Source organism: Siniperca chuatsi, linkage group LG11, assembly GCF_020085105.1.
Source record: "Siniperca chuatsi isolate FFG_IHB_CAS linkage group LG11, ASM2008510v1, whole genome shotgun sequence".
Taxonomy (NCBI): Eukaryota; Metazoa; Chordata; class Actinopteri; order Centrarchiformes; family Sinipercidae; genus Siniperca; species Siniperca chuatsi.
Window position 1 is genome coordinate 17880043 of NC_058052.1, and position 26078 is coordinate 17906120.

The window sequence follows — 26078 nt, forward strand, 5'->3', positions numbered from 1 at the left end:
ATGAGGCAGACAGCAATGCATGCTGTGACATGGATTGTCTCATTTATTCAGAAACAAAAACATGTCATCAGAATGATTCGAAAGATCTTACAATCACATAAAAATTCTAAACACAGTATATAATTTAAAAACCATTGTGAGTGAATGTTCAATAACATTGCCACCAAACATAATCCAGGGTTGGCAGAATCATATTATATCTGGGTGGTGAATGAGCTGCACTGAGCCAGAGAAGATCCAGTAGCTTGAGCATGGATATTTGGTGGTGTATTTGTTCTGTTTTCAGTTTCATTTGTCCCCTCTTGCATATCTTCACGGGTGTGTATTTTGTATAGTCCTAGCAGGTTTTCATTTTCCTAATTCTGCCCAGAGAGTAAGTGTGTGCAGATGTACAGTGCAATATATCTTTATGTAGGTCTGTGCATGTAACATACAGTGGCTTTGACAGATCGAAAACCAAAATCATTTCTCACATCACGCCATGCTGGGCAGTGTAGATTTTTGATTAACAGCTGTAATCGAACTTGAGCCCTTCTTTCTGAGCCATTTCCCCTTGGCTGTCCAAAAAAGAACCATGTTGGATTTTGAGCTGTCTAAGACTTCAAAAGGGGTGAGATGGGAAAGAAGTGAGGAAGTGCAAGTGTAGACACATAGACAGAGAGAGGATGGGGTGGGAATGTACTTGAAAGGAAGATACAGAGACCAAGAGCGGGAGACAAAAAGGAGAAATGTGTGTGTGTGTGTGTGTGTGTGTGTGTGTGTGTGTGTGTGTGTGTGTGTGTGTGTGTGTGTGCGTGGGCATGTGTGGTGGGAGGAATAGGCCTGTTGGTGGTAAGCAATTGCCTGCCAATAGACCCAAAAAAGTAAGGGAGCAGAGAACACATCACCTTTGGCCAAGTTCTAAAGTGCTCATTTAAAAAAATCTCAGAAAAGTTGCAGAGGGGTTTTAAGCAGTATCGACTTTCCTTTCAGTATGTGAGGAAAGCCTAAAGGAAACCCACTGAAAGTCCAAGTTAGCCCACACTGACGAGGTGTAAATGTGGGACAAAATCCATAGTGGGGAAGATGTTTCTTCCTCTGGCTTCTCTCTTGTCAGCATAAAATATAACACGACAGTAAACTGATACAACCATTACTTGTTTATGATGTTAGAGCAGGGAAGATGGGAAGGATGGGCTTTTTCTTTTTTTTAATTATCAGTTGACATTCCAGACACGTACTGGCTCTTTTTAATTTGCCATGTTATACTGTTATAAATCTGCCCCAGCATCATACTAATGCTAACAAGGAGAGAAGGGATTAGGATGAACTCGGTGTCATGCTGGTTTTTATCACTTTTCTAATCTAATCTATTCCTGTTGTTGTTTGCCATCCAATCCTACTGGAACTAACTAAAATAAGAATATGTCTCAATTTTTACATCTATCCATGTATATATTACTCCCACAATTTGGTCTGACATCCTCTGCAGTATTTGTGAACATAAAGATGTCCTAAAGCTAGAAACCAGAGAATCAAGATTGTGTCCATATGATGATGTCTTAGGTCACTTTGTAGATTCAGGGAATGTTTTCCTTAACTTTAACATTAAAAAAACGAGATTTATATACTGTAAATGAGCTGCACCAGTACTGTACAGTGCTAATTGTTCTTAGACAGAAAAATAATCCTTATGCAGCATGAACTGGCACCAGATGAGCATAGTTATCTTGTTCCTCCTAACCGATTCCTTCTGAATTTCACTCTTCAACATACTATAATACAATGATGCAGAAGTATGGCTTCCCTTTCTTTGGAAGGCTTCATTATACTTAAGTATGGCTTTACAGATTTGAATAGCTTCTCTCTTCCTTTGTCTGTGTGACATTAAAAATAAGTTCCATTCGGTAGATGAAATGTAAACACAAGTGTCTTCAGCATGGATGTCGTCCAAGGGGAAAAAAAACAACCCAGCTACAGAAATGACATATGCTAACAACTGGGCTAAGGTTCAAAAGACTTGAAATGTTCATTTATGCAAGTCAAACTGCCCTTCTGCATAAAATTGCTGGTATTTCTCTTTAAGAGACAGATCTGGTATTTTCAAAGTGGGTCAAGGAATTTCTGTTTGACAACAGATGGTGTTTGCTCTCCAGTGGCAATAAACAAACATGTTCATTAGAAATTAACAGACCAGCTTTATAATTGTGCGATTATATCTGTTGGTTATAATATCTGGCCAGAATGTGGTGAAATATTCTAGCAAAATGGATTCAAAAACATTATCTAGAGCCACATATGTTCACGCACATATTCTCTCAGAAGTGATTTAATAGAAGAAATAATTAATTTATTTATTTTCCCTTACATCTTAACCCTACGCAGGGTTTGTTGCCTTTCCCAGCATGCGTTTGGCTAAAGACAGGAAACCAGCCTGCAAAGGTTGTCAGTCCATCACATGGTTGACAGAGACACATAGTCACACACATTCCTGCCTAGCTATGTCAATTTCGAGTAAGAATTTCACCCAACTTGCATGTGGTAGTAGCCCTTGTTAAAGGATCATTTTGCTTTTTTATAATGTGGATCCTATTTTTTGTAGTTTTTGCCATCAATCCTAATGGTGGTAATAACATTGTACCCACTGTTAATTGCTGAGATCAATCAAACATGGTGACATTGCTAAAAAGAAGTCTGACAGAAACACGAGCAGTCAGATGATCAGGTTTTAAACAAACCTCAAGGTTGACCAAAATGAAGGGGAACTGCAAAAATGATTACCCAAACTGTTTGAGGAACTGAGACCACAGTTTTCCTGTGCAATGAGCAACCCTGTCTCCTAGAAACGATTGTTTTGCCAATTTAAATTTTGAGAGGAAACATAGCTGCCTGGATTTTGTTCCCTGCAGTGTTAATTTCGGCACCTGATTTTGATTTAGTTTTAGTCTTTTGACGAAAATGTATTTTGTTGTTAGTTGTATTTTAGTCATTTGATTTTTGTTATTTTTAGTCTAATTTTCATAAGTGAAACTATAGTCACATTTTTGTAAAGCATTTTTATTTTTTATGTCTTCTAAGCATTTTGAGGCTACAGCTGTCGCCATGTTTGTTGTGTACCGTTACCACAGTTACTGGTGTCATTCTCGTCTAGTACGAGGTTAATGGAAAAAGCACTCTTTACTTGTTCACACATACAGTACAGTGTCCATGTCACTCTGCTCTGCAGTAATACAACAGTTGTCATTTCCAAACTCTGCAGTAAATTACCGCAGTTGCCTGTGCTCTCTGATTCAGTATCTGCTAAACCATTGGATAACATTAACAGACTGATATTTCTTCAGCGAACATTTAACCCTGGAATTTACTCATTCCTTCTGATAGCAACATGAAAGATAGCCGACTGAAAGTATTGTTAATGTTATATCCACATCTACAGCTGATAATGTTACATTAGCTTACCTTGTTAGAAATGCAGTGCTGGAAAGTAACTAAGTACATCTGGTAACACTTTATTTGGATAGTCCGCCTACAGATAGTTTATAGAGTATTTGTAACATTTCAACTGTTTTGATTTGTCTGTAGATGTTTAACAGATTATCAATAGAGTATATGCGATAATTCATGAACATACCCTAACCAAAACGTTTTTTGTGTCGTAACACAACCAAACCTAGAAAACGGTTTTACTGAAACAGTTTAACTGTTGAATCTCAACTAATCTGTAAGCTGTTGAAATGTTACAAATAATCTATAAACTATCTGTAGGCGGACTATGCAAATAAAGTGTAACCGTACATTTACTCAAGTACTGTACTTAAGTACAATTTTGAGGTACTTTTGAGTATTTCCATTTTCTGCTACTTTATACTTAACTAAATTTCCGAGGCAAATATCTTACTTTTTACTCCACTACATTTATTTGATAACTTTAGTTACTAGTTACTTTGCAGATTCAGATTAATAATACAAAATATAATAAACAACTAAATTACGATGTAATATTAAAGATTAAGATAAAGCTTCACAAGCTAATCAGCAGATAAAGTTTATAAAGTAGTTTAAATTATCTCCATCGTTACCAGCTTCAAAATTAACGTGATGCTTACACATTTGTGCATCAATAATTATAATCCAACTATATAATATACATTATTCTGAAATGAGCCATTCTGCATGATGAGTAATTTTACTTTTGGTACTTTAAGTATATTTTGATGCTAATACTTTTGTGCTTTTGCTGAGCTAAATGTTTAATGCAGAACTTTTACTTGTAACAGAGTATTTTTACACTTTGGTATTGCTATTGTTACTTAAGTACAAGATCTGAGTACTTCTTCCACCTCTGTAGAAATGTTGATGTGCTAGCCTGCATGTTTTTGTAGTTTGTCCCAGCTGTTTTGTTGCCGCTTCTTGTCTAAGTGAACTGTAGATGAATTTAGTGCAGAAATTTGTTTCTTCATTAATGGTAGTGCAACAGATCAAGCAGCTAAAACAACTTCTGAATATTTCTGATATTTTGGCCAGCGGTGGACACTGTTTTACTAATCAGGAGCTACAGTGTGTGATTCCACAGATGCATGCAAGTTGTTGAATAAGACTAAAACAGTAATTATTTATTTTGTCCATTCATCTGTCTTTCACATTATCGTTTAGTTCGTCAACAAAAAATGTAATACATTTCATCATAGTTCTTGCTTTCAGTGGTTACCATTTCTTTAGCGTTAGTCTTGTTTTTTGTTGAAGCAATTAACACTGGCTCCACGGCAAAGTTTTTTCTAGTGTGGGAAGTGTTACGGTTATGTAGTTAAGTCACAAGGAGGCGTTCGGGGTGGATGGCAGGTGTACGAAGCACAGGATTTTGACACAGGAGAATGGGGTTTGCATCCTGACTCCTGTGTGTGGTTGGGTATAGGCAACAAAAGCACTTTGGTTAGAGAAAGACTGTGGTTTTGGTTAAATATCAATAAAGAAAACACGTCATGTTTTGTGCTTTTCAATATTTAACCAAGACCACAATCTTTCCCTAACCTTAACCAAGTGCTGTGAGTGCCTAAACATAACCATAACATAGCAGATATTGTATTGCAAGAGTGGAGATTACACTGAAGGAAAAACAAATGAAATACCTTGTCAGTAAACATGTTATATATGATATACTCAGTATCAACACTTTGAAGATACGTTCATTTACATCATTTCCTCATTAAGTTGATACTGACCTTTTTGCTGTTGCCTAATTAGTTGTATATAAATGTAAGGAGGAAGGATTGCAATGAGGGACATTCCAAGTGTTCTCACTTTTCATGTTACCTCCAAAGAATGGTATAGGTAATGTACCTATATGTATAGGTAATGTACCTCACTGCTTGTGTTTTTTGCCCCCATCTAACTGTGTCGTAGAAATGTCTCCGTGTTCCCAGATCACAGCAGTTACTTTTGGTACAATGTTAACATAACAGACAGACACAATGGCCAAACTATGACAATCCAAGTTCTATTAAAGTGGAAATATCCTTTAAATATTATGGAGTGTGTTAAAGAATATGGATGAAGGAACTAAAACTATAATTGACACAGCACATCTGAGAAAATCCTGCAAATGGATACATTACAGCTGTGGGAGATCAAGTAAATTGCATTGATATCTTGACAGGCTTGTCCCTTTGCTCATCATGTACAGGAAAAAGCTCAAGAACAAAGACATCAAAGAGATAATAGTAATACAGTGATTCACCAATGAGAAGAGCTGTATTTTCAGTGACAGGGCCAGTTTATTGCAGTGGCAAACTGTCCTAAACTACTCCTCCCACTGTGATTTTAAAATGCCTTTATTTCAACTAGACGATGAAGGAGGTACGAAATAAGTGTTTTGCCATCTGCAATAAAAGAAAGTTTCTCTTTTTAATGGCATGGGTATAGCCGAGTGGGGAGTGCACCTTGCTGTTCATCTCCTGCATGCGAGTGTGAGCTGTCTGGGTGATGGCCATTATGGTTCCTGCTACTGCCTATGCGTCCGCTCCGCCGGGATCACTGAAGTGTTGGAACTAACAAGCTTGGGATGCAGACAGCGGATGCACAAATGGGATTTTGTCCTGAAAGCTTTAGAGTTTGTTCCCTGTCTTCAGTAGAAACAGGAGAGAGAACGGTGCCGTTTGCAGGGACTGCCTGAGTTATGCGCCAGCAGAATGAGATGATTACATCTGATAATCTTGCTAATGATCTACACTGGGGAGGAGAGCACATAAAATTGAATGAGCTACACCGATGTACACAGTTTTCAGTCTCGTCCTCTCATCTCTCTTTTTCTCTTATTCTCTTTCACTGTGGCTCAGATTTATGCAGAATCTGAGATGTTCTCCACCCAGGAAGATATGCAATATTCCTTGTCATAGTTTAAGCACACGCAGGATGTGGGGCACAGAGACATTAAAACTCTCCCCCCAGATATTTCTTCACATAAACACAAATTCTCATCTCTTTCTTTTTCTGTCCCACTCTGTCTCTCTCACACACACACACATGCACGCGCACAAAGACACAAACACACCGAAATCCGCACAATGCTCTCCCGGCCCAAGGTTAGTACAGATTAAAAGATTTGTCATTGATGGAAGAGGCTCCTCCTCCCTCCCCAGCCTGTCACACTGTGTTTGGGAACAACCCACTTCATTTTAGCAGCATAATGGGTAAACAGAGTGTGATCAGTCCAATTACCCCCTCATTGCAGAGGCGTTCTGGCGGGAATGGCCTGTAGAGAGAGTGAGCTGTCTGGCGTGCGGCAGAGTTGCAACAGTAGCACCTGCTGCCTGGAGCCCTCACTTGTATGAATCTCAATTTGTTTGTACAGCCGTGCCAAAAAACAGGGACCAAGAAGAGAGCCCTCTGAGGAGGATGGTACTACTGGCTAGCTGTTCGCGGTTTTCACTGCACTGTCTGACGACGTGTGCAAGATCAAGATGCTGTTCTCAGCAATGAACTCATGTCAATGTCAGTCCTTCCAGTGGATTGTTTTGTGCTTGGTTCTTGCTGTGCAGATTTCAAGGACGACGAATTTTCTTACTCCCCCACTAGACTGTTTTACAGCTCAGTAGATGTATGATTTTGCAGCCAAGAGTTCATCCACAGTACAGTAACAAGCTGCAGTCCTAAATATGAATTCTGAAAATGTATGTGATATGGTTTTTACCTGTTTTCAGATATTGTGTTCGCTATCAAATGAAGAGTAAGGCAGGACAGTTGGCAGCACAGTAATAGTCCCCTCTTCACTTTTACAGTTTATCTCATAACCAACAGTCAGGACTACTTGACATGTTCAGGCAAGTGTGGAAGTTTGTGCTGAGTATCTTCAGGTGCTGGATTGGTTTAACCTTGACAAAAAGGAGTAATTGCTCCAGCTTTATCTAAAAATATATAACATCTGCCCTCACATTACAAATCTCTGGTTAGATTATTTGTCTCGTTCTTGTGATCCAAAGACGTGCTTGTCCTCCTTGAAGAAGATGGAAATCCTTCTCTTTAAGGTTCTCCCTTGGGCAGCTGTCTGGCAGCTGATGCAAATGTATCTAACTTGTTTTTGCTCCTTATCGCCAGGCATCATAATAAGTTTTCCCAGTCAAAAAATAAGGTTTCTTTTTTAACAAGATTGTTGATTTCTGCAACAACTGACAGAGAGCTCTGTCAGCAGGAAATAGGAATTGCCTTTCAGGATTCATTTGGCTCCACTAATTGAAACTAATACCTTTCAAATAGCATATTGATTTGGAGAAAGCTCAATTTTTCAAATGTGCATTGCAAAAAAAAAAAAAGAAAGAATAATACAAAATGTGAAGGTGCCAAGATGAAAACAGAGTCATTGGAAGCTTGTTGCCTGTGTGGCACCACAAATCATGGAGATGACAGTGAACATATCATAGTATGACTTCAAAGCTCCTCTTGTTTCCTGGGCTGTTGTGCAGTAGAAGGCCTGAGGCGCATTGTATTAGTGGCCTAAAAAAAGCCTTATAATGTCACCAGAAATACAAGCACAGTTGAAAATCCTGCACGTCTGCGGCTCAGCACATCAAAACGATATCAGTTAACACCTCTGGATCTTTATCAGGAAGTCCAACCGAATTTCACCAAAATGTACTCTCAAACACGCGCACGCGCACACAGTTGACAGGTGAATCCGCTGTTGATTGATGCAAGCAAATGATGTTTTCCCCCCTGTCGTTTCAGATGCAAAAATGTTGCCACAGCGTGAAAACAACACTGTTCTGCAAAGCACAAATTACTTTTGCTGTCAACCGCTCCGAGCCAATCAAGTGCTGTTTTGGATAACTTTTATAGGTTTACATAAATAGCCTAAGACCTTACTGAATAAAAACTGTCGTCCCAGACGGAAAAAAAATCGTGGAATAATTTCAAAATGATTTCGGGTGATATCAGCATTTTAAAGACGTTTTTTTTTTTCTCCAAACATCCTCATGAACAATGAGCTCAAACCGTTCCTGCAGTCACTCTCCGTCGCCGCGTTTGCCTGATACGCAGCGCCTCCCCAACTGGTCCCTCACTTTGACAAATTCCTGGACGTGAGCGGGTCTGCTGAATGGCTTCTTGCTCGTAAAGAAGATATCTTGAATATTTTAGAAGTTGAATAGCTCTGCTACATCTTTTTTTACCACCACAGGTAGACTATTAGCTTGGAAGAACACAATGGGACTGTGGTTATTTTCGAGTTTTTCTCTTTTGGCTTTCGTATTGTTGTACCCCTTTCACCCCAAGTTTGTGGCTCAAGCGGAAATAAGTTCTCCCAGAACAAACGACAGATCTTATCGCCTGGAGGTAACATCGCTGGAGGCACGTGTAACCCGAAAATCAACGGAGGTCAAAGTCTCACTCAAAGTCGACAATAGCGTAAAAGTTTTAAGCACTTTTGAAACGGAAGCAGCCGGTGCTTTGAAACCGAACAATGGTAGCCAAGTGGGGTATGAAACACAGAGTGGACTTGGAAATAAGGCACCGATCGCCATCAAAACGGCACCAAACTATCAAAACCGTGTCAAAATACCTGGTAAAGAGTATGGTAACATTTCCGAGGACAACCAAAGGCGACCTCCAGCCAACATAATGTTAGAAAACACATTTCCTGACACAAGAGAGAGGGCAAAAAGGAGCGTGGGTACAACATACACCGAAAATGTGGATAGGAGCATTAGTGGAGAAGCTCAGTCAAGACAGAGGTTTATGGAGACTGTGCAAGGTGTTTCCAACTCCAGAGCCGAGTACCGGCGCACTGGGGAGGAAGCCAGAGGGTCTAACCCGAGGCAAAGCGAGCCGCACCTGGACACTTCTACTTTTGCTCTGTCGGGAGACTCGGCACACAACCAGGCGATGGTTCACTGGTCCGGACACAACAGCAGCGTGAGTTTCAGTATTACAAAAACACTTCATCATATCATAAAGGTTGTAGATGTAGTTTTAACCCCCCCCACACACACACAGATTACAACACAATTCATTTTTTCAGTGTGAAATGCAAATTTTGAACATTTTAGATTTACATGTCACATCTTTACGCACAGCTGTTTCTGCGCGCACGAGGGGAATTACTTCCTACAAACTAATTATTTCAGTCAAACATGGTCTTGAATTGAACACTGCATTTTCTCTTTTTACATTCATGATAAGGTTTGGTATTGCCTACATGGAGGTTATGACTGTATGCGGATTGCGCGGCTGTTTCTGTGGACGCCAGATAGATACGACTGTGCACTTAGAGGATTCTCTCTCGTTTTTTCAAGCTACAGTTGAATTATTTCAGTGTTTGTCACATGAACTTTAAATTAACTGCTAACCCCGAGGGTAAATTTATGTGACACTGAGCTATGGGAAGGTGCAGGCATTTTGGCAGCAATCACAACACATTAATTATTTATGAAATAATCAAGTAATGTCTCTCAGGGAGGTGCAGTAGCCACAATTAAAAGGGATTGTGTCCAACTTGGCCCTCCATGTGATGCTGATGAGACACAGTCTGACCTTTGGCAAATGAATCATGCCTTTGTCCTTGACATTTGACTCACACTTTGTTGATAGTTGTCTAATTGCCTGGATGAATACAACATTGCAATATGTTTGTTGCTGAGATGTTGCCATGATTTGCACTTCAAAACAGGTTGATGGGAATGTGCACAACTTAAATGGATGACAAGACATTGCAGCAACCACCCAGATCACCCCCCACCCTCACACACATACACACACCACAGCTACACTCGCACTTTGTGGTTGCACACCACTTTACCATTACAAAGACAAAGCCATGGAGATTTTATCTCTTACTTTACATACACAACATGCAAATGTGTTTGCAAGCTCCAGCATTTATCAGGCACAGAGATCTTAAAACTTAAAACAGCCTTGTACAAAAGAAAGGAGCCACTCTGCCTTTTTACTTCAGGTAATTCAGATCACCTCAGTTTGCTGGGCAAAAGGGTGTGTGGCAGCAACATTAATCTGGGACCACATCAGAAGATTTCTGTATCCCAGAAACACTGCGGATATTCATACATTATCCAAAAATGCAGATATATTTCACTGGATGGATTATATGATTCAACCTCTACTTGTATTTTCATATCTGGTACATTTTCTGTTTGGTAATATATGTCATAACATCAGAGGCATCACAGACTTTAGCCATGTTGATGCACCGCTGTGGACAGTCTGCACAGAAATAAACTCGAAACGCACCTAATAATAAAATCTGAGTTGTAAGATGTATTGTGAAATATGTTGTTGGTTTGAGATGTCTTCACCAACGATGGCCTTTTGTACTGCAGGACACTGTTCACTGGATCATTACTGATGGGCTTGTCACTGCAGCCAGTCAACATCTGAGATTTATACAGTCTGAACCCCTGTCTGTCGTCCCAAAAGTACGACTGGAACTGCAGGGTTTAAATTGATGGCATTTTATGACTAGATGTTAGAGCTCAGGCTATATTAGATGTAAATGACTGATAATAAATCCAATCTAAAAGGGACATTTGAAGGAAAATTACTTCATTCCTGTGGTCTAGGATAGCTCTATCAAATATTCACTTCAACACTTTGCCTGCGATCTGGCCAAGATGTAAAATCCTATATGGAGTGAAATGAGAAAGATGTAGAAGGTGATGGTGAAAACGCCAGTTGGGGATCTTTAGAGTTCAGATGAGATAAAGAATTTCATCATATAAAACCTCAAATCTGTCCACAAATCAGTCTCCCAACTATTATTTGATTTCTGTGATTGTATGAGACATCAAAGCCCGGAGTCATAGCTCTCTGGTCTCTGACTTTAAGAGAGATAACATTGATTGGACTTGACCATGGGAATAAAACATATACTGCACAAATTCTCTTTTAAATTCATGCTTCTTAACTACATGTAGTATCGATTGACTGTGCATGTTTCTGTCCTGAATGTGAATGGGAATGGAGATATAGTCACAATTTGTAATGATGTGTGCCCTAAATAGGAGCAGAAATAGAAATTAAACAAATTTAAAAAATACTAATAAACACACTTGGCTGGGGGATGTCCTGTATGGCAAATCACTGTTTCAGTCTTTCGCCTCACATGGGTGTTCAAGCTGTGATATGACTATGTCGGTAATCTTTTAAAACAGCCATTGCAGCACCCACACCAAGGGATGCACCCCCACTCCCCACCCCAGGCAAAAGTCTTATGGCCAGCTGCCAAATTATTTTAGGATCCTGATTGACCATTCCTCAGAGACTTCTGACTCTGGGAGTGAGCTGAGGACTGTTATTGATCACATCCCCTGAGCTGAGGCCATACTGTTGTGTAAATAATGTCCACCTTACATGAGAGTAAGGGTCTGGTCGTCTGCACTGGCCTGCTATTAGAAACTTCCTCTGGGAGGAGCTGGACATTGATGAGGCCAGCTGTTCTTCTTGGACTGTGGCGTAAATGGAGTTGTTTGTTTTTTTTGTTGTGTTTTGTCTGAGGTGACGAGAGTCAAAACCAATCTGTCAGCTCTGTAATGTCGTCTTTTTCTGCTGTGACTGACTGGGAATCAGACAGGCCTCTTGGGTCACATGCTTAATCAGAACGAGGCAGTTATTGTTGCACATAATCTCATTGGTATAAATAGACAATAAAATAGAGGAAATGGCATGGCCCTGGGGGACACTTGTGTTTAAAACCGGTTCATTAGATAGACAGCCATTCCATTTAACATGCCAGAGCTGGTTGCATAGAAACTCCTTGATCCATAAAATCAAATGGAATGGATTCCCAATTCACAGAGGTGTTTGACCAGAGTTTGTGGGTGTTACAGGATGATGAAAAGTGCTTTATAAAGCTGCCACTGTTGAGGTGTTCAGATACAACAGTGGGGAAAGTTTCAATGTGGTTTTGTTTTTCTGATAATTTCCCACATTTCTCTTTTATATTCTACACACACACACACAACTGCCTTTTCCCAGTTTTGCAGTTATAATTTGGGGTAAGATCCCTTTTAGAACCTTTTGTTCATGCACTTTTCATCATTATCTGCCCCCTGGTTGCTAGCTACGGGGATTTTGATCCATACTACATTTGATGAAATTCAAAAGTAGTTCACGTTTGAACATTTCAGTACAAATTGTTTCCCTCCTGTGACATACTTTGTATTAGGATATTCTGCAGTACCTCAGCATTTGGACATTTTTTGTTTATATTATCGTTAATACACCATCTGATTCAACTGATGGTCAGTTAAGTTTCAGATGTTTTACTAAATATGTAGCTGCCAGTGGAAAAGAACTTTTTTCTACCAGCCGTTTTCGTCCTTTACCTGCTTGTCCCTCGGGGTGTCAGCACCATAAGTCTGATCATTAATCCAACCCGTCTCAAGCCTTTAGGGGTGCACTGTCCACTGTTGTGATTGTAAGATGCTGATAGAAACTGCAGCAATCCTGCATGCTATGTAAGAGGTACAGCGCTGGTTACTACAGCAAAAACAATTGCTCAGGAACCTGCATGGGCATTTTTTAAAGGTTTACTGAGAAAAAGGCAGCCTTTCCCATTTGTTTTTTTGCCTCAGATTTATTTTATGGCGCACCAGATACAAGTTTCAATCTCTCCGTAGTAATAATTCAGTGAAATCCCACTTTTTACTCCTCAAATGACATGCATGTGTGCCCTTTTTTTCATGAATCATTTGTGCTCAGGGACCATAATGCATTACATCAACATAGGCTCTCAGCACTTCCTCAGCAGTTAGGCTTAGTTTTGCCTCACAAAGTGTATTTTAAGCAGCAAATAAAGGCCTGCCGTCAGTTGTGTGTTCAAGCACATTGTCATTGCTTGATTCCTTTCTGCCTCCCTATCAGTCTCAGTCTCTCTTTTTAACACACTCGCACACTTACACACATATATTTCAGTTTTAATCAAAGTGACAAAGTGGGTGCAGAATCATATTTGACAGGTTTGCATGTGATTAATTAGTTTAATAACTGTCACGGTGTGGCAGACACATACTATAGCTTTGATTAGGTTATGAAAACAAATTTATGCATTTTCTGATTGGGAAAATCATAAAATTCAAATTGGGAGACGACCTCTTTATTAATCATTGTGGAGCGAGTTACCACAAACTGTTTAACTTCATGAAAAGAAGTTTTTATGTCTAAAGGTCATGGTTAATTTTGTTTAGTTCTTTAGTGTTTATCACTCCTAATATCAGGCAAACCAAGTGCCCTCGGTCTGGTAACGTTATGTGTTGAGCCTTACTAGGCCTTGAAGCAGCATATTGCCTGAAGCAACAAAGCAGTTACTATCGTGTTTAAAGATGACTGGGATTGCTCAGGTGGCAGTCAGCTTAAATAATGGTTTGACTTGGCAGTTTACAGCGATGGGAATGTATTAGTTGTAGGGGGAAATGTTTCATTCTATCTAGTGAGATAGAAAAGACCCAACGTAAAGCACCACACACTGCGCAATCAATGGAGGTGATGGAAAACTTCCAAACACAAAATGACACATTTAGAAAACAGTATACTCACTCAATGGGTATCCTGGAACGAATCCTTTTAAAATGACTGGTTGTTTTTTCTTTGAACAAAAAAAAGAGTTATAGTCAAAATCCGAATATATATATATATATATATATATATATATATATACACGCAAAATTATGGCAGTTATTCAGAAATTATGTCAAAATATACACTCGCTACTTGCTATTCCTTTCAATGGCTCAATTTTCTACAGAGAGGTTATTGAAATTTCATCTCACATGATTTTGTATTGGGTTGTACTTCTGTTGCCAAACATGTTTCTCTCTAACATGGAAATGTTTAATGGTCTACTGCCGCTGGATGGTACACAACAAATCGTAAACTGTGTGTGGAAAAATACAGATCAGAGTGTCTTAAATTAATAGACATAATTATTTGAAAATTGGTAGTTTATGTTGTTATTGCAATAAACAACTTTAAATGTATAATTTTTCGTAACCAAACCCACAAACGAACAAAGAAAACTGCAAACAAACAAACACATAAATGACTCAATGTCACATTATACACCATTCAGGTTAAAGTGCTTCTGTGTAAAATCATTGTGTAGCATCAATTCTCAAATAAACATGTAATCAAATAAACCTGTATCATAACAAAAAAGCCAATATTGACCTTTAGTGACACCACATTATCAACCCTGTCTCCTTGAAATAATGTTTATATACTACTTGCCACAGCAAATACGTTTTGTAGGAACGTATATCTCCAAAGTGTTCACTGACAACGTTTTTAAATTTGTTTTTCTACAATATCTGATCATAGCAACCAAAGCATGATAAAACTTTTTTATGGTTATGTTTTGGTACTCAAAACACTTGGTTAAGGTTACCAAGGTTAGGGAGAGGTGGTTGTCTTGGTTAAATATTGAAAAAGTCATCAGTGACTTGAAGCACAACATATTTATTTACATTCATCAAAACCAGTATTTTTCCTAACTGTAACCAATGTGCTTTTGTTGCTTAAACCTAACACATGTGGGACTCAGGATGCAAACCCTGCTCTCTGGTGTCAAAATGTTGCCAAATGTCACATACTTATTAGTAATGGACATTATTAGGTTATTAGGAAGGATTTTGGCGCATGGGAACTCTTTTATGTTATGTGGCTAAACATGAATGCAAGATGAAAAATAAAGCGCCCGGTTGGTCTTCTGTTTTATTGATATAATTAGGCAAACCCAAAACCATGGTTAAAGTAATGAAAAATAATCTACACCGAGTCATTCAGATCACGTAATATTAAACATAAAAGGTCATCACTTATATGAACAGATGTAAGCTTTTACAAGTCTTTTATCACAGAGCTATGACTTTGTAACCTATTGAGTTACTTTTGTGTCTTTATTCTTCTTTTCCTTTCGGCTGTTCCCTTTCAGGGGTCGCCACAGCGAATCATGTGCCTCCATCTAACCCTGTCCTCTGCATCCTCTTCACTCACACCAATTAACTTCATGTCCTCTCTCACTACATCCATAAATCTCCTCTTTGGTCTTCCTCTAGACCACCTGCCTGGCAGCTCCAACCTCAGCATCCTTCTACCAATATATTCACAGTCTCTCCTCTGAACATGTCCAAACCACCTTAATCTGGCCTCTCTGACTTTATCTCTGAAACATCTAACATGAGCTGTCCCTCTGATGTACTCATTCCTGATCCTGTACATCCTCGTCACTCCCAAAGAGAACCTAAACATCTTAAGCTCTGCTATCTCCAGCTCTGCCTCTTGTCTTTTCTTCAGTGCCACTGTCTCTAAGCTATACAACATCGCTGGTCTCACCACCTTTCCTTTCATTCTTGCTGATACTCTTTTATCACACAACACACCTGACACTTTTCTCCACCCGTTCCAACCTGCTTGCACTCGCCTCTTCACCTCTTTTCCACAGTCTCCATTGCTCGGAACCGTTGACCCTAAGTACTTGTCCTGCACCTTCTTCACCTCTGCTCCCTGTAACCTCACCGTTCCACCTGGGTCCCTCTCATTGAAACACATGTATTCTGTCTTACTGCGGCTAAGCTTCATTCCTCTGTTTTCCAGAGCAGACCTCCATCTCTCTAGATTTTCCTCCACCTGCTCCCTGCTCTCACTACAAATCACAGTGTCATCCGCAAACATCATAGTCCATGGAGATTCCTGTCTAACCTCATCTGTCAGCCTGTCCATCCCCAGAGCAAACAAGAAGGGGCTCAGAGCCGATAATTGATGCAAACCCACCTCCACCTTGAACTCCTCTGTCACACCTACAGCACACCTCACCACGGTCTTACAGCTCTCATACATGTCCTGCACCACTCTAACATACTTCTCTGCCACTCCAGACTTCCTCATACAATACCACAGCTCCTCTCTCGGCACCCTGTCATACGCTTTCTCTAAATCTGCGAAGACACAATGCAACTCCCTATGACCTTCTCTGTACTTCTCCATCAGCATCCTCAGAGCAAATACTGCATCTGTTGTACTCTTTCTAGGCATGAAACCATATTGCTGCTCACAAATGCTCACCTCTGCCCTTAGCCTAGCTTCCACTACTCTTTCCCACAACTTCATTGTATGGCTCATCAGCTTTATTCCTCTGTAGTTGCCACAGCTCTGCACATCTCCCTTGTTCTTAAAAATTGGCACCAGTACACTTCTTCTCCATTCCTCGGGCATCCTCTCACTCTCCAAGATCTTGTTTAACAAAGTAGTCAGAAACTCTACTGCCACCTCTCCTAGACACTTCCATACCTCCACAGGTATGTCATCAGGACCAACTGCATTTCCACTCTTCATCCTCTTCAACGTCCTCCTCACTTCACTCTTGCTAATCTTTGCTACTTCCTGCTCCACACCAGTCACCTCTTCTACTCTTCGTTCCCTTTCATTTTCCTCATTCATCAACTCTTCAAAGTACTCCTTCCATCTTCCCATCACACTCCTGGCACCTGTCAATACATTTCCATCCTTATCTTTAATCACCCTAACCTGCTGCACATCCTTCCCATCTCTATCTCTTTGTCTGGCCCACATGTACAAATCCACCTCTCCCTCTTTAGTGTCCAACCTAGCATACAAGTCCTCATATGCTCTTTGTTTGGCCTTTGCCACCTCTACCTTCACCTTAAGCTGCACCCTGTGCTCCTGTCTACTCTCTTCAGTCCTCTGTGTCCCACTTCTTCTTAGCTAACCTCTTTCTCTGTATACACTCCTGAACTTCCTCTTTCCACCACCAAGTCTCCTTGTCCACTTTCCTCTTTCCAGATGACACATCGAGTACCCTCCTACCTGTCTCTCTGATCACAGTAGCTGTAGTGGTCCAGTCATCTGGGAGCACTTCCTGACCACCCAGAGTCTGTCTCAGCTCCTCCCTGAAAACTACACGACATTCTTCCTTTTTCAACTTCCACCACTTCATCCTCTGCTCTGCCTTTGTCCTCTTCATCTTCCTCACCACCAGAGACATTTTACACACTACCATCCTGTATTGTCTGGCTACACTCTCCCCTACCACTACTTTACAGTCACTGGTCTCTTTCAGATTACAACATCTACACAAGATGTAGTCCACCTGAGTGCTTCTACCTCCGCTCTTATGTCACCCTATGTTCCTGCCTCTTCTGGAAGAAAGTGTTCATTACAGCCATTTCCATCCTCTTTGCAAAGTCTACCACCATTCCTTGAAGACCAAACCTGCCCATCACATTCTCATCACCTCTGTTCCCTTCACCTACATGCCCATTGAAATCTGCACCAATCTCCACTCTCTCACCTCTGGGGATGCTCTGCATCACTTCATCTAACTCACTCCAGAATTTCTCCTTCTCTTCTAACTCACATCCTACCTGTGGGGCATAACCACTCACAACATTGAACATCACCCCTTCAATTTCCATCTTCAGACTCATCAACCTGTCTGATACTCTTTTCACCTCTAGAACATTCCTCACAAACTCCTCTTTCAAGATAACTCCTACTCCGTTTATCTTCCTATCTGACCCATGGTAGAACAACTTGAACCCTGCGCCTAAGCTTCTAGCCTTGCTACCTTTCCACCTGGTCTCCTGGACACACAGTATGTCCACCTTCCTTCTCTGCATCATGTCAATCAACTCTCTAGCCTTCCCTGTCATAGTCCCAACATTCAAAGTCCCTACTCAGTCAGTCCTACATTCTTAGCTTTCCTCTTCTCTCTCTGCCTACGAACACACCTTCCTCCTCTCCTTCTTTGTCTTTGACCAACAGTAGTCCAATTTCCACCGGTCCCCTGTAGGTCAACAGCACCGGTGGCGGTCGTTGTTAACCCGGGCCCTGGCCGATCCGGTATGGAAGTCATTTTCACGATTTGCATTTTTAGTTTGGCATGTGTTTTACGTTGGATGCCCTTCCTGACACAACCCTCTGCATTTATCCAGACTTGGGACTGGCACAAGAAGACACTGGCTTGTGCCCCCTTGTGGTTGCATTAATTTTGTGTCTTTATTATGTAATCAAAAAATAGGTTTGAAAGCAAAACTATCCACACTCACAAATTTGTGATTAGAAATGTCATCCAAAAGTTTTGTCTATGAATCCCAAAGTTTTGCATATCCAAAATGTTGAGCTGAAATCTTGTCGGTGGGACCTACAAAAGATGCGACTCTATTGGCCAGTCTCAATCAGAGTGACAGCAACATCCACTGTTAGTAAACGTGAGAGGGAGTTTTGAAGGTGGATCAAAGACTTCCTGTTCAACAGGAGGCAGCACGTGAGGCTGGGGAAACATGTCTCTGACTCCCGGACCATCAGCACCGGTTCCCTCCATGGCTGCATGCTCCCCTCTGCTCTTCTCCCTGTACACAAACAGCTGCTCCTCTAGTCATCTGTCCATCAAGCTCCTGAAGTTTGCAGATGACACCACCCTCATTGGGCTCATCTCTGATGGGGATGAGTCTGCCCACAGGTGGGAGATGGTGTAGTCAAAACAACCTGGAGCTCAACGCTCTCAAGACATTGGAGATGGTTGTGGATTACAGGAAGAACCCAGCCCCACCCGCCCCCATCACCCTGTGCGACTCCCCTGTCGACACTGTGGAGTCCTTCTGCTTCCTGGGCACCATCATCACCCAGGACCTTAAGTGGGAGCTGAACATCAGCTCCCTCACCAAGAAAACCCAGCAGAGGATGTACTTCCTACGGCAGCTGAAGAAATTCAACCTGCCAAAGACAATGATGGTGCACTTCTACACATTGCACATCCCTGCACAAACTGTCGTTTAAATAACAGTCATATTGTACATATACTATATTTTTTATATTCTTTAATATCTTATTGTCTTTTATATTTATAATTCTTGATATTTCTCCTGTGTTTATTGTTTTTCACCAAAATACTAAAACAAATTCCTTGTATGTGTAAACCTACCTAATAAAGCTGATTCTGATTCTGAAGTCCATGGAGAAGAAAGAGCAGGAGCAAATAAAATTAATGCCATCTCAGCAAACCTATTGTGGAAACTGATTTGATCATATTAGGTCTTCTTTGGTGATTATAACTTATTTTATCAAATGATGTATGATATAATGTTGTTTTTATTCGGTATATCAAATGTGAGAAATGATTGGTGAACTACGAATCTTTCTTCATCTTATTTGGCCGCTGCAAGTACTGGTACCATAACTGCATGAATAGCCGAGCATCAAAATCCAAATGGCAGCTGGTTTGTCTGGGTTTTCACAAACAATGGCTCACTTGACCACAGTCAAAAAGCAATGTACATGCAGCAGTTTAAACACAGCATTCTTGCTATTACTAAGACGGCAGTGATTTTCTTTGCTCCCGCTCTATCTTTTCCACGGACTTCAAAAGTCCCTCTCACATTTACTAACAGTGGATGTTGCCGATTCACTGGACTGTATCTATAACATTTGGTCAGGCCAAAAAAATTTTTACTCACTCAATCTACTGGAAAACCACCCAATCTGGCAACACTGACGCCCACCCTCCAACTTGAACACCCCCTGTGACTTCAGCTTGGTCCAAGAACGTAGTACTTTGTTTGTTGGAAAAGACGCTCCCACCAAACATAATCCTGGCAGCATTTATGTTTCCTTCAAAATCTAACTCTAAGTAGTATATAAATGTAATTTGTAGGAGAAATAGAAACTCAAAACTGAATGTTAACTAAAACTTAAAGAGTAGCCAGTCTCTGCCTCTACACATTATGAAAAATGCAAATAAGTGATGGGGGAAATGACAAAATGGGGATATGTGTGACACATTTAGCTCATGATCTTAGTCTCTCAGCACTTTTGGCAGGGGGTCATTTTAGGTGGAGGGCTTCTCTCTTCCAAAATCTCAATTTGGACCCACTACTGCCTTTGGCTGCAGCTCAGACCCCTGCGGGCAGAAGCCAAACCATTAGGAGCCAAAGCTGTGAAGGAACAGAAGAGACTGGAAGAAATGTCTGAATGGTTACATTGCTCAAAGTTCTCCAGAAATGCTAACTAGTGTTCAAACTTATCATAAACCTGTTCATTTTCCTAAGATTTTATATTATCATATTTCACCCTGGAAAATTTCCAATCTCTGTTGTATTCCATGGCTTAATGAATAACAGGATTACGCACAAAAAGAGTAGATGTAGTCATGCTACTGTACCTTCAAACTCTGAACACTAAATATGAACAAATGAGAGTGACACAGAACAGAAAACCTGCTAATGTTGTATTTTTGGCTCTCCACACTGCTTACAATGCATCAAATTAATTTTAAATTGCACGGGATGTGACTAAAACTTCAAAACATTTAAATGACTTTCCATCAAATTTGTCCTTGAATGCTGTGTTTCTTGTTTTTCACCTTTTGTGTAAACCAGTGTGCCTTGATGTCAACATAAAAACACAGGTATAATATGGACAGAGTGCGGAGTATACTTCTATACCTAGTCCATTAAACATATTTCACTGACTTTTTACCCCAAGCTTCCCTTAAAGAAATGAAGCAGACCAATCACAATCGTTATTGCACTAATGGCAAACAGCACAGTTTGTTGTGTAATGTCGTTAGCAGCAGAGAGACATAACATGCCCAACAAAACCTCCTCACAATAGAGCTGTATTTGAAGTGAAACCCTTTTATATTCAGCCCATTTCATTAATTTCCCCCCATAATGGACTGAATTGATTGCTGGAACCTCTGAAGCTCAAAGCATCAGAGCTATATGACCAAAGCTCAGGAGTTGGGGGGATAAGCAAACATACAGCCACCAGACTAATGCACAAGGGACATTTTGCTGAGGTTTACTTGATGAAAGCAGCATCCCCTGAGTATGTTTTCACCCACAAAAGTACAAACAATCAATTTGGTCCACAGATAAGATGGGGACAGAGTAAGGCCTCTCTTCGACCGCATCGTTTTCTCTTAAAAGACGTTTGTCGTTTCTGCTAAGTGCTCTACTTTGGAGATGTCCTAACAGAGCCATAATCGAAATGTTGTGTTTTTATCCCTCCACCCACTTGCAGTGCATCTTGATTTTTCCCTTGCTGCTGTCAAGCCTTAAAGATATTTATGCAAATTTGCAACCAATACGGTATTTCTTTTCTCTGCAGGTGTTTGCATCAGATAATTTCTAATGGATGCATGAATATATTAATCTTTAATCTTATGAGGAAAAAAAAGTTATAATTTATGTCTACAGTGTTGGATGTGTTGTGACACTAAAGTTTTGAGCTCATTTGATACACAGATTACTTTCTACATCTACACTGGTAGTCTTAGATTTTAAGCTTGTTTTTCTAAATCCCATTTGGCTCAACAAAGGACACAAAACAATATTTTTTTTCTTGTGCTTGGCTGGTGATCTTTTCCCCCTCATATCACAAGAAATGAAAATTAAAAGTGATAGTCTACAACAGACCTGAAATGTTCTCAGTGTGGGTAGGAGATCTAGGACATTAATTAGTTAGTTGACTTAAAGAAAATACAGTCAATAGTCAAATTACTCAAGTGATTCTTTCTTGCCCTTGGCTTCTGTCTTCCTTCCCTTAATGAAGTCGAGAATGTAATGAGCTTAACAGCAAATGAAACTCTTTTATTTTTGTATCCTCAGGATTGCATCTGCATGAACAAGCCAGTGAAATGCAGTGTAGTGAGGTGAACAATCCCAGCTTGCTCTTCTCACATTGATATGCCAGCTTTTGGTGTCTGATAATGGCCAGGATGCATTAGGGGGCCTCCATGGATCTGCATTATTTGGTGGACTTGGCTCTTCACACTGTGTTCTACGGTTTTCACCTCGCTTCCTCTTCCAAAGCACTTCTTCTGCTTCTTATTCAAAGCAGTAATGGCAGACAGTCAATTTTTGGGTAATCTACACACGGGTATGAAAAATTATGTAAAAAATTGGCATCACACGAATCTGGCCTATTGCAGACTCCATTTGCACTCAAAAAACATTCTTTATGGTTCAGAGGTGACTTTTTTATTCTGTAGGAATTTTAGATATGTTTTTATAATTCTGTCTTAATTATTGTAATATATTTATCTGTTTGTATATCCCTTGTAATGGTATATAGAATGCTGATATTAAATCAATTTTACATTTCCTTTGTGATCTGATCTGTTTTGTTAATTACTCTCAACATGTGATCTATTTTACAGTATTATACTGCAAGTCTGTGTTATAGCCCAACTGATACTTTTGAGGCTGATACAATAAAGATAAATTGATAGGTAGTAATGTTTTCTTAAAGATGAACACACAATATATACAAACAATCTTGATACGGATCCCTTAGATTCGTTTTTTAAAACCTACAGTGATATTTTTGTTAACACAACACTGACATATAGAATCATCACCTTTTAAGTTGAGATGGCAAACTTGTTAGCAAAAAGCTGCTTATTTACACATCCAGCAGTTACAGATCAACATTATCATTCATTTGGAGTCGTGTTTTTGGCCACCTGATGAATTTGAGTCCAGTATTCGCTCTTCTTTTAGCCATGTTTTTGGTAACTGTGTCTGTCTGCTGTTTGGTGCTGAGCAGGCAGGGTACACTGGTTTTATTAGAGCTTCTCTGCTGAAAACAGCTGCCTGCTGCGACTGAAAACAACGCTATGAGAGCAGTGAGAGTGAACCAAAACAATGAGCTCAAACTCTCTATAAAGCTCTGTAAAGCCGAGGGGAGCTGCAGATCTTGGTAATAATTCTCTGTAGGTTCATCACTACAAGTGACACTTGTTTTCACATTTGATACATTGTTATTAGAAAAATATTGACTATAGCTACTTTTAAAAATTCTAACCAAGATAATTAAGTGGGACATTTTACAGTGTCATCTTGTCAGCGCTCTCTGGTGGACAAACTATTCAAAGGAGACTAGCTCTAGTCTGTGTTACATGTAACCTCTATGTTGTATGTTCTATGTGCTGCCGCTATTGTGACCAAGTCACTCCTGTAAAATAGATTTTTTTTTTATTATCGGTGAGGCACTTTTCTGGTTAAATAAAGTTGTTATTTTTATAAATGACTCTCACATTGACAAATAGAAAAACACAAAGTACACAAAAATATATACTTTCTGCTCACATGCACCTACACACAGCCCAGATTAATAAAATAACATGTGCCCTCAAGGCTTATCAGATTATTTTTAATTCAATCACTTGATTGATTCAAAGCCTACCTTTACTCTGATTATCAAGTCACAAAAACTGACCTAAAGACAGCTGGCAGAGAAATGTGGCATATCTGGGTAAAAATCAGCTTATGAAAGCTTATATTTAACAAAAGATATAATTAGTGTTGACACATTTCAACGAATTGTCAGACGTTTTGATGTTGTGGTTGGACTCAGAGGAGGTAAATAGACATGGGTTACTCCCAGGAGATGGCTCTGTGTATGGATGTGTTTACAGTATACAAAAGCTTATGTGTATTCATGAGAATGTAAATGTGAATCATTTTAGCTGTGAACTTTTCACTGGAGGCTAAAGGTAAAAAGAATAGAGATATGTGTCAATGCTTTGGGCGTCCCTTGAAAATTAATTTAGATCCTTCAGTTGTCCCCTCCGGTTAGGTTCAAAAACAGTGCCAGAACTAGATGAAAGTGGCTTTATTTCTCACATTTCTAAAGATTGTTCCTACTTCCTGTGATGTGTTACTCCTGAGAAGAAAATAATGAAACAACAATCTTTTTGGAGGTGTGATGTTTAGAGTAAGGGTCCCTTTTTTTCCCTTGACTACCCAATTAGGCAGAAATAATGTTTGAGGGGTGCCGTCTTAATGATGCTTTACTGGTGGCTGAATAAGCAACAGGTTCCATTCGAAGTGTGGTGTTAGAAAGCACAATAAAACTGTGCTGATGTGTAGCAACAGTCTATTTCGTTTTATTAATAGTCATATTGCAGTACAGTACACAGAGATGATTCATACCTAAATTGCGAGCTGTGTAGAAAATCTTCTGCCCACCAACATGGTGTTGAGATGCCTCTCACGTCCCACTGAAGCACTTTAAAAATTTGAGCATTTTCTCTTAAAAAACAAAAACAAACACAGATTGATATGGAATTTCTAAAGATTTGATTTGGTCCAACAGCCTGTGAATGTGCCGTACATGCTGCATGCTTGAGCGCTTGTGCAAGCAGAGTGTATAGGTCTGTGTGTGGATGAGGCATTTGCGTTGAGCTAAAACAGTATATCACAATGACATTATAGCTGTAATGTCAGAGCGAACCAAGAGATCACCTGACTGTGATCTGCCTTTTACTGTTTTTTTCTCTTCTCCATGCGCAGGTTCCTCATGAAATATGTTGGATGCAGCAAAGGAAAGTATCTGGAGAGCCTGTTTTTTAAAAGGAAAGAAAGAAAAAGAAACAAAGACAGAGAGATTGAAAGAAAGAGAAAATGGAAGCAAAGAAGGGAAAGAAAGCAACAAGAATAGAATGTTAGAATAAAAGGATGACTAAACCCAACTCCTCGGAGGGTGAGAGCCAATCTGAAAAATGATTGGTTGACTTTCCCGGGGCAAAGCTCTCTTTGCTCGCATCAATAAAACATAAACATGAATAAATGCACTGCTTTTGGCCTTCCAGGGTCCTTACTTAATTTCATGTATGCAAGTGAGCGATGATATGCATGGAAAATTGTATTTACCTAGAAGGCTCAAAATAATTCTGGAAGCCATTTTGTGATTGTTTGTTCCCAGTATTTACATAAATGCAAGGCTGCACCATAAACTCTTAGAATATGCATTTAATGCAACTTCCTTTGTTGGGCTCTCATAGTGTAAGTGTCTTATAGTTGTGCATGTAAGTCTGTGCTCTCCCCACTTGTCTCAACATTTCCATGTAAAGCAGTTGCTCCCTATTGACTTGAGCACAGATGCACAACCTATCAATAATGTTGAAGACGTGCGAACACACAGTCTCCAGTGATGTATTCTTGATGTATCTACTTAGGGATAAATCATCCAAACAGTCATCTGCCTCACTAGTCTGTTGGTCCCTGAGGTAGATCGTCACTGACCCAATTCAATGGGTCAGATTTTGTTAATGAGCCAAACACACAAACACGTTGACGACAGTTAAGACAGAGCTCCAAATGACAATTACAGCTTGGGTCCTAAGAGGCTTTTGGTTATCAAGTTTTGCCTTTTGGGGCTATTTTCTTTATATCCTGAACTGCATTCATAAACATTTGATTAAAATTGATCCATGTGCAAAATGGTGAAAGTGATTGAAACCCTTAAATGTGTGACCATTTATTTGCAGTGCTGGATATTTGAATCCCTTTGGTTAGGAATGAACTGCCTCTAGTTTGACACTGATAAAATCAATTCTAGATTCAATTTACCTCATGGTATTTATAATGTCCCATGACACAGAGTCATTGTTGTTAGCAAAAGAGAACTGAAGAGACAAACGATCAACAGTTGGGTAGAGTTTTTCTCCCGTATCTATTTTTCAAAGCAGGCAATTAGGCCTAACATCACAGCCATTTAACTAAGTCTGTACTCCAAATTGATTCAGACTCCAGCATTGGACCTTGCAGACATGCTGCATTTAGTTATGCAAATGCTTA

The 26078-nt window shown here is 39.8% G+C and overlaps 1 protein-coding gene across 2 annotated transcripts in view; it reads left to right on the forward strand.

Moving 5' to 3' along the window:
* The first annotated feature begins 7913 nt into the window (after window positions 1–7913).
* The window catches only part of LOC122884632 (VPS10 domain-containing receptor SorCS3-like), a 45348-nt gene continuing 27183 nt past the window's right edge, over window positions 7914–26078 (forward strand). The window contains exon 1 of one of the 2 annotated variants that reach the window (XM_044214773.1): window positions 7914–9381. In XM_044214773.1, coding sequence (XP_044070708.1) covers window positions 8674–9381 — 708 coding nt within the window. In that variant the 5' untranslated portion in view covers window positions 7914–8673. The remainder of the gene's footprint in view (window positions 9382–26078) is intronic. The other variant, XM_044214774.1, reaches the window with a different exon arrangement.